This window comes from Dioscorea cayenensis, unplaced genomic scaffold (genome assembly GCF_009730915.1).
Source record: "Dioscorea cayenensis subsp. rotundata cultivar TDr96_F1 unplaced genomic scaffold, TDr96_F1_v2_PseudoChromosome.rev07_lg8_w22 25.fasta BLBR01001508.1, whole genome shotgun sequence".
Classification (NCBI taxonomy): domain Eukaryota; kingdom Viridiplantae; phylum Streptophyta; class Magnoliopsida; order Dioscoreales; family Dioscoreaceae; genus Dioscorea; species Dioscorea cayenensis.
The window spans coordinates 50,943-60,842 of NW_024087899.1; the positions used below are offsets into that span (position 1 = coordinate 50,943).

General features: G+C 38.5%; 2 protein-coding genes across 2 annotated transcripts; one reads left to right on the forward strand and one right to left on the reverse strand.

The window, feature by feature from the left end:
• Positions 1–526: 526 nt before the first annotated feature.
• Positions 527–3,023, forward strand: LOC120256559 (receptor-like protein EIX1). Its single transcript, XM_039264223.1, has 5 exons — positions 527–780; positions 1,124–1,258; positions 2,018–2,398; positions 2,794–2,878; positions 2,964–3,023. Exons 1-5 carry the CDS (start codon positions 527–529, stop codon positions 3,021–3,023), a joined length of 915 nt encoding a protein of 304 aa, XP_039120157.1.
• A 2,980-nt stretch (positions 3,024–6,003) lies between these two features.
• On the reverse strand, positions 6,004–9,105 carry LOC120256560 (receptor-like protein EIX2). Its single transcript, XM_039264224.1, has 2 exons — positions 8,426–9,105; positions 6,004–8,313 (listed from the first exon to the last, which is right to left on the reverse strand). Exons 1-2 carry the CDS (start codon positions 9,103–9,105, stop codon positions 6,048–6,050), a joined length of 2,946 nt encoding a protein of 981 aa, XP_039120158.1. The 3' UTR covers positions 6,004–6,047.
• Between the last annotated feature and the right edge of the window lie 795 nt (positions 9,106–9,900).

A 9,900-nucleotide genomic window follows, 5' to 3' on the forward strand; every position in this document is an offset into this window, starting at 1 on the left:
AATAATCTATAGATCGACATGCTCAACTCCAGTGTGCATTATTTGAAATAAGACATATTTGTTCATAAACCTATTGACGACCAAACAGATCAGTTTACAGACAAACAATGAAGTATTGGGGGCCGTGAACATTGACCTCTAGATTGAATTATGTGAATCAGAGATCATGAATCTAGGACTGTAAAGATAATAAACACATCAATGAACAGAAAACACTGAAAGAATAATTAATACAAACTTTCAGCTTTGAGAATCAATCAAGTCAGAGGCCTAATCACTCGTTCCATGAACAATTTAATTTTATACAACAGGAAACAATATCATAGAGTGATTTCTATATATATATATATATATATATATTGTTGCAACAGAGAACCTAACTGTTCCGAGATCTTTGAGCTTTCAGATATATTACTAGCCATGTGCAAATACATCCTAAATTTTTTTTTGTGCGTATATATATAAATATATACTATCAGTTTAAATTGTGATTCTCTAATCTGCTAATCACACTCTTCGGTTTGAGATGAAAATCACGAAGCACATGCAAACCACCACTCTTCATCTTCATCTTCTTCTCATACTTCCTATTGGATTTTTATGCAATGGAGAACAGAGCAAGAGCTGCATGCAGAGTGAAAGATTGGTACTTGTCAAGTTCAAAACAGGGCTTCAAGATCCTCACCACCTTCTATCTTCATGGGAAGGTGAAGACTGTTGTACATGGAGAGGAGTTCATTGTGACAATGAAACTTGGCATGTTGTCAGCTTGGATCTTCAGTATCACCATCTTTATCATGGCCTTAGCAATGGCGGAAGACTCAGTGGTGAAATCAATCCTTCTTTGCTTTCTTTGAAGCATTTTTTTTTTTTTTTGAGGGAAGAGCTCATAGAGCTTAATTTATTGATAATAAAAAAGAAGGTTTACAAAACAACAGGATTACAAACAAACCTAAATAACAACAAGCATGAACTAAACTAAAGCAAAAACAAAAAGCTGTAGAAGACAAGACTAGAAAATGAAACCAAAATCAGAGAAGAGATCCATGAGCCATCTGGGCAGATCGCGACCAGAGTGGAAGAGGTCGAGAGTATGATTGTTGCGCCAAGTGAAGCGTAGCAGAAGCAAGGCTGTTCCAGCGAGCAGGAATGGCAACAAGCTTGGGATTGCCAGCAAGTTGGAGGAGAAGATTCGCGGTGGAGATGTCCTGATCAGCGCGCCAAGCGACAGGGTTATGATCACATGTCAAGGCTTGAGGTAATTCATAGTTGCAATGAAGAATACATCGAACGCCCAGTTGCCCATCCAAAGAAGATTGGATAGCAAAACACATAGCTTTGAGACCAGCATGAAAGATTGAATCCGCAGAGAACGAGCAGCAACCTGCATAATAAACTTTGTAAGAATGAGAGGAGATAAAGAAACCCAACTTACCAATGTTGTTGCTGCCAATCCATCTGTGGGCAAAGAAAAGAAATGGGCCGGATGAACTTGAAAAATTGTTGAGGAGTAGCTTCCTTCCAACCAGAGATGCATTTTCCTGCATAAAATCCTTGACATGTGCAATGGCTTTAACTGAAATGTTAATGAAATTGGGAATGGTATTGTTAAATATGGCATCACAACGAGCCTTCCACAGATACCAAATACAAGCTGCAATGACTGAAATAGTGTGAATTGAATAATTATAATCAGTGATCCAGAAACCAGCGGAGATAAGATCAGGGAAAGAGATCATGATACCCAACCTGTGAATCAAAGAGTTCCAGACCATCTGAGCACAACGACATTCAAGAAATAAGTGCTCAGAAGATTCACAATCAATGTGGCAAAAAACACATAAAGATCTGGGGCCAATGTTGATGCTGTTGAGGTAATCAGTAGTAGAAACTCTACCATGAAGCAAGAGCCAAATAAAGTGCTTAATGCGGGGAGCAACATGGAGTTTCCAAAGCAATTTCCACCCTGGCCACTCCAAGGCCAAATCATGGTTGTGATTTAAGTGATTGTAGACAGCTTGAATCGCTTGGACTTGAGTTCTAATAATTTCAAGGGAACAGAGATTCCCAGCTTCTTTGGTTCACTCACTGGTTTGAGTTATCTGAATCTCTCTAATGCTGGTTTCATTGGGAGGGTTCCTCCTCAGCTTGGTAATCTCACAAGCTTGATTTATCTTGATCTCAATTCATTCTATTCCATGCATGATTTACATGTTGATGATAACCTTCATTGGCTTTCTTCTCTTTCATCTCTGCAATATCTTGACATGAGTAGAGTTAATCTTGCTAAGATTTCTTCTGATAATTTGTTTCATGCTGTTAACATGCTGCCTAGTCTTTCAATTTTGATTCTTCCAAACTGCCACCTTCACTGGCCACAGCCTTCCTCTTCAATACGGTAAAATACTTCAATTTGTCACAAGTATTGACCTTTCAAGCAATCTGTTTTCAGGAGAGATTCCAGAGCAATTTGGTAATCTTGATGGGTTGTAAAATCTGAACTTGTCTGGCAATCATTTGATCGGTCGAATTCCTGACTCTGTCGGGGGCCTGAAATCACTGGAATCGCTTGATTTATCAAGGAATGAACTTGGAGGCAGGATTTCTCCTAGCATATCTTTTCTAACTTCATTGAGTGACTTGAACCTTTCATACAACAACTTTTCTTGTAGAATTCCATCAGGCGATCAACTTCAGACTCTTGATGACACATCCATATACATCGGCAAGTAGGACTTGTGTGGCCCTCCTTTGACTGTAAAAATGCGACGATAATACTACACATGGTTTCAGTGATGAAGAAGATGATCTTGATGAGTCTGAAATGTTATGGTTATACTATGGCAATGTTGTGGGCTATGTGCTTGGTTTGTGGGCGGTATGTATTGCTCTATGGTTCAATGTCTCTTGGAGAAATTCATATTTTCGTTTAGCTGATTGTATGCATAAGAAGTTTACTGCAGTTACCACCACAAAATATTCTAGTGAAATCAGTACTGATGATGAAGCAGATCAATGGATAATTTGGTGATGAATCTAAACTGACCACGTGACATTATAAAGGCGCATGATTGAGTTTTTACAGCACAACAGATAAAAAATATTGTATAGAGTTTGATGTATATTATTGTACCATTGAAGAACTGAAATGCATGTGTTTTGCTATGAAAAATAAAACCAATCCCAATATTTCATTTTAGAACTTTGCTTGTTTTATCTATTTTTTCTTGCTCGCTTATCACCATCAGAAATTGTTTCATGGTAACTAGAGCAAGAGGTTCACTAATCAGTCCCAAAGGCCTGGTTCTGACAAATTCTTGTATGAACACTATATATTGTATATCTCGCCCACTTTGGATATTAGATTTTTCTGCCATGGCTTATGATGCATTCTTATATTGTACATCTCTGAGTTTAGAATTTTTAAAAAGTGGATAAACCACGGATTCATTATACCAGGGTCACCAGAGGTGAAACACGGGGCAGAAAACCAAACAACAACAAAAAGAACACGTAGAGCTGCAAGAAAGGGCCGGAGGCCGGGGGCTCAAACTAGGGAGGCGCCATCGAAGGGGAAACGTCTGACATGCCACTGGATGAAGCAGGCGGTTATAGGGGATCAGGGATCCTAGAGTCCATAATAACAAGACTACGCTTGATCGTAGGAAGAGAATCCTCAAGATGAAGTAGGGTCGAGTCTGGGGTTGCATTGATCCAAGCAATGAGTAAATGATCAATCTTACAGATAATGGTAAAAACATCTACAGCTACAGAAGAAAAGATGTGATTATTGTGCTTAGCCCAAATGACCTAGGGCCCGAATTAGGAGGCCCTGCTGTTTTGACTTAGGTGATCCTTGCATTGCCAAGAGATCCAAGCCTCGGATAGGGTGGTAGGGACCCCTACAAAGAAAAGCGCTATGAGTGGTCCCAGATCGATGAAGCGAACGAACACTTAATCATGAGATGGTCAACACTTTCCAGCTCTGCATCACAGAGGACGCAAGTGCTAGTGGAGATTCTGTTGCACCCCCGCCGTGCCAAATTTTCCTGAGTTAAGATTTCATTGTTCGGGCCAACCGTAAGAAAGCTTTGACTTTTAGCAGGCGGGGCCCCTCCGAAAGGTCTTCGTCAAGGCGCAACAAATACCACCATCGTTGAGGAAAGAGTAGAAGGAATTCATTGAGAAGCCATTGTTGTCCCATCTCCATTTTTTGGAGTCTCTTCCTTGGGTTATATCCTAAATCAGCGACCCTCTGTTGTGTGATTTTTATAAAGCAAGTATACACTACCGTAAACAAGTAAAATAATGATAAGAGAGTATCGTCCCACTAGGATTGAATTTAATAATTATCAAAATTAATAACCCTAATTCTACTTGATTAATGAGATTGGAAAGATTTAATTTAGAAAATCTAATTCAAGGACTGGAGAGAGATAGTTAGATGAGAAGAAATCAATGCCAAAAGATTCTAGGGTTTCCGAGTTCACCTAGACTAAGTCTACCTAGATAGTTTTGTTCAATCAAACAATGCTTATTTCTTATGTTGTCATCAAATTTCCCTAAATTACATATTGATCTTTCTCAAGCATCAATAGCATATTCCATTAGATAAGTTAATATCATCTCTGAGATTAGATAACTGTGAATTTATGGAACTCATTAAACTTTAGAAATTTATAATAATGCATGCAATCTCATAAATATCTCTATCTTATGATGATTGTATCATATTTCAACCAAGACCTAATTCAATTATCACTTCTCGGTCTCAAATCGAATTACCAGTCATGCAATTGTTAATCAAGCAAACACAAGCATTAAGTATAGATTAAAATATCCAACATAACTTTGAATAAAACATCAATTAAATTAAACAAAACGAATCTAGGTTTTTGTAGTCTGGCTACATCGTAGCCCTAGAAAAAGTATTTAGAACATGACAATTGCAAAGCTTGACATATTATCAAGCTTCATAATCAAATAAACAAAAAATAATTAAAAACTAAAGCTTGACAATGAATCTTCGCCGAATCTTTGCTCCTGGCCTTTTGCTCTCCGAAATTCTCCTTTCCCTTTTTGTCTTAAACCCAAACCCTTTTATAACTTGAAATCAGGATAACACCTAGGATCTATAATTTCTGTTTTGCACTTCTTAATGTTGTAGCACCTAGGCATTACATGCTAGTTTCTAGGCGCTATATTTTCTGTTTTGCTTATTCATTCTTCATTGAAACTTGATCCTCTTTTCTCCAATTTTGTGGTTTTGATGTGTTCTTCCTCCAAATCATTCTCTTTCTTTCCTAAAATTCAATAACAATAAGATTAGAAGTAAAATTTGTTCAAAATAATTCACATTTCATTTATCATGAGTTAAACAAAGTTTATATAATTTTGTGCAAATTATACTCATCACGCTTGCAAAGGAAAAAGTTCCTCGAAATTTGGATCCGGCTCTAAAAGAAGGAAATTAGCTACTGAAATAAGAGGATCCCTCCACCGAGCGAAGAGGTCAGGCCATCTGCATCGCAGTGTGGAGCCCTAAGGCCAGCAGTCTAGTCAAGATGAAGTGGCCTTCTCGTCTGAGATCAAGACATCAATACAAAAAAGGAAAGCAGATCTGCACTTGAGGAGACCTTTTCAAAAGAAGGAGCTGATCCTTGGAGTATAATGAAAAAGAGGAATTGATCCACCATGTGGAGCATAATTAAAGGTAATGATGTTGGATCAGGAAAATTTGAGTTCACATTCTCACATTTAGTTCTACTATTTCCAGCTTGATACTATGAAACAATGTCATTAAGGTAACATTACTGTAGTTTAGCTCAAATAGATATATTATATGTAGTAGTGACCCCGAATACAAATCACATAATATATCACCAAAAGACAATCATTTTATTTGGGTAACCTTTATTTTTTCTCAAGCAAAAGACCATAAATCAATACATCAATACAGCGATACGTAAAACTATGTACACACTATTTTACCAAAATTTCGTCTTTGGCTTGTGCAGTGCTGAAGTTAAGATACATCACATTGTTCATCATCCATCTATTTCATCCTTGACGCCTGCTGAATTATAAATACTTGTTGCAGTGAATGCAAGAAGCTTCTTATGCATATAATCAACTACATCAAAATATGAATTCCTCCATGCCTCTTTGATGAACAAACAAATACATACTGCCCACAAACCCAATGCATATCCCACGGCACCACCAAACAATAACCATAATGTCGCATTCTCATCAGAATCATCTCCTTCAACAGCGAAGGCAAGTGTTTCATTATGACCACATTTTACTGTCAAAGGAGGGCCGCAGAGGTCACGATTGCCAATGTATATCGATGGATCATCAAGAGTTTGCAGCTGGTTACCTGTTGGAATTCTACCCCACAAGTTGTTGTACGAAAGGTTCAGATGACTCAACGAAGTAAGAAAAGATATGCTCGGAGGAATCTCTCCTGAAAGTTCATTTCTTGATAAATCAAATGACTCCAATGACACTAAGTCACCTATTGAATCTGGAATCACACCTATCAAATGATTTCCGGACAAGTTCAGATTTTGTATCCCATTAAGATTTCCTAATTGCTGTGGTATTTCACCCGAAAGCTGATTGCTTGAAAGGTCCATGCTTGTCACAAACTCAAGTGTTTTACTGTATTCAAGTTCCATTCCTTTTGTGATAACTGACAAGCTGTCGGTATAACCGGAAATGCTATAATTCCCTATGCTTGTGATGACTAGGCCATGAAATCCGTCCAGAATACTCTGTCTTGCTTCATCCGTGAGTTGCATCGCAGAAAGGTTGCCGAAAGACTGAGGTATAACTCCCGATAAGTTATTATTAGCAAGGTCTAAGATTTGCAATGATGCTAGATTGGATAATTCTCCAGGGATGTCACCCTGCAACATGTTAGCTCGTAAACGGAGTATCCTTAGCAATGGCATACTTTCTCCGATCCACGCTGGTATATTTCCTGATAACTTGTTGCCACCAAGATCAAGGGTCACAAGTATCTTGCAGTTTCTCAGAGGCAATGGGATTTCTCCAGAGAGATTGTTGTTCCCCAAGTGAAGAACTTCAATCAATTTCAGAGAACCAAGAGAAACTGGAATTTCTCCATATATCTTGTTGTTTGCCAGATTTAGAGCCACCAAGAAGAACAGATTTTGCCAACATCCAGGAAGCTCACCAGAGATAAAATTGTTGGAGATATCAATGACTTGCATCAGCTGGAAGTTGCATATTGATGCAGAAAGCGTACCATTTAAGAGATTATTTGAAAGATACAAATGTCCCAATGTTGGTATATTTTCACCAAGAATGGGAAGAAGATCACCTGAAAATGAATTATCTGAAAGATCAACATATAATGCATTAGATGGCAGAGGAGGCAATGGGCCTTCAAATTTATTTGACCTCAGATTAATGAGACATAAACTGAAGAACTTGAGAGACTTGGGTATAGTTCCAGTTATCTGATTATTTGAGAGATCAAGAAGTGCAATGCTATGCGGCAAGTCCCAGAACCAGTCAGGCAATGAACCTGTGATTCCAGTATTGGACAAATCAAGCACTGAATAATCTTTCTGAGTTCTGAGCCATGCTGGAAATTCTGGTCCCAGTTGACACGATACAAGAGCAATTTCTAGAAGATGGAAAGGAGGTACCCAGTCTCTGCTGATGTTCACTACTAATGGATTGTAACTCATGCTCAGAGTATCCAGACTTGAGAGATTGGCGAAGTGTTGTTGGGATATAACACCACTAATTGAATTGTAAGCAATATCAAGAATTTTCAGCTCTGAGAGTTGTCCAAAGCTCTCTGGAAGACTTCCGTTGAATCTATTCGAGGTGAGATACAAGGTTCTTAAATTTGATAAGTTTCCAATAGAAATAGGAATCGGTCCGTAAAGCGAGTTCTTACTAAGATCAAGAGTGATTATAGCCTTGAGCATTCCCAACCAGCCTGACAACTCCCCTTTCAATTTACTGTTTCTCAAGTTTAATGTCTCAATAGTATCACCAGCACATCCAGAGAAAATTCTTGACAGTGTGCTCGTATCTTCACTGAGATTATTGAATGAGAAATCTAAAGTGTGCAAGTTGCAGAGGTCTCTGATGCTTGTTGGTAGCGGGCCGGCAAAGTGATTGAATCCAAGCTGAATGACCTCCAGAGATTTCATTTGACCAATGGCTTCAGGTATCACCCCATGGAAGTGATTGAACCAGAGATCAAGATAAACAAGTCTGCTGGAATTAGTTAGCCAGAGAGGGAAAGTGGAGTTGATTTGATTGTTGCTAAGATCAATAGTAGTAAAAGAATTACTAAGATTGAGATATAAAGAAGAAGAATAAGAAGAAGAAGAAGAAGAAGAAGAAGAAGAAAGAAGAAGAAGAGCAAGGCTGTGGCCAGTGAAGGTGGCAGTTTGGAAGAATCAAAACAGAAAGAGCAGGCAGCATGTTAACAGCATGAAACAAATTATCAGAAGAAATCTTAGCAAGATTAACTCCACTCATGTCAAGATATTGCAGAGAAGAAAGGAAAGAAAGCCATTGAAAATTATCATCAACATGCAAATCATGCATAGAATAGAATGAATTGAGATCAAGATAAATCAAGCTTGTGAGATTACCGAGCTGAGGAGGAACCCTCCCAATGAAACCAGCATTAGAGAGATTCAGATAACTCAAACCAGTGAGTGAACCAATGAAACTGGGAATCTCTGTTCCCTTGAAATGATTAGAACTCAAGTCCAAGTGATTCAAATGCTTCAAAGAAAACAAAGAAGGATTAATCTCACCACTGAGTCTTCCACCATTGCTAAGGCCATGATAAAGATGGTGATACTGAAGATCCAAGCTGACAACATGCCAAGTTTCATTGTCACAATGAACTCCTGCCCATGTACAGCAGTCATCACCTTCCCATGAAGATAGAAGTTGGTGAGGATCTTGAAGCCCTGCTTTGAACTTGACAAGTGCCAATCTCTCACTCTCACTGCAGCTCATGCAGAGTTCTCCATTGTACAAACATCCAAGAAGAAGCATAAGAAGATGCAGATGAGACGGAATGGTGTTCTGTTTCCTCATGGTTTTAGTTTTCACCTGGAACTGGAAGCCTGACAATGGAGAGAGAGAGAGACAAAAAGAGAAAGAGTCGCACAAGAGAATGTTCAAAAAGAGAAAGAGTCACACAAGAGAATGTTCTAGTGAGAGAGAGAGACAAAAAGAGAAAGAGTCACACAAGAGAATGTTCTAGTGAGAGAGAGAGACAAAAAGAGAAAGAGTCACACAAGACAATGTTCTAGTTTGAACGCCAGCCAAGGGCTACTTTTGCTCCGTGTTCACTTGCTAGTCAGGCATGTTGTTCCGTGATGTTTGGTTCATGTTTGAACGGTCTTGGACCATCATATCACCTTGACACTTCAGTCGAGGTGAGGAATGCAAACACTATATATATTGATAACGTGGACAAATTATCAGAAATAAAAGGGTCCAATATTAATATACAGCATTAATCACCTCAATACTCATCCGATCAATTACACTAACAGTACGCCTATTGACCGGTCTAATTAATTATATAATTTACCAATATAATTGAGTCAATTTTATTTACTGTTTCTATAGCGCTTGAGAGTTGAGATAGACCACCTGCATAGAATTAGATATTTATTGACTCAATTTTGCCATTTTTTTATTCAAGGAAAAATGAGGAATAGTCAAAAGTAAGAAGAGAGAAAGAAAGCAATGGAAGGATGAGTCTCCTTTGAGACTGGGTGATTCCAGAGGCAGAGGGCACGGTGGCGGCACATCAGTTTCTCAGCCGCTAGGTGAGTTATCTCCTGGAGGCAATCTTAGAAGGCAGGAGATGACTGATATGGA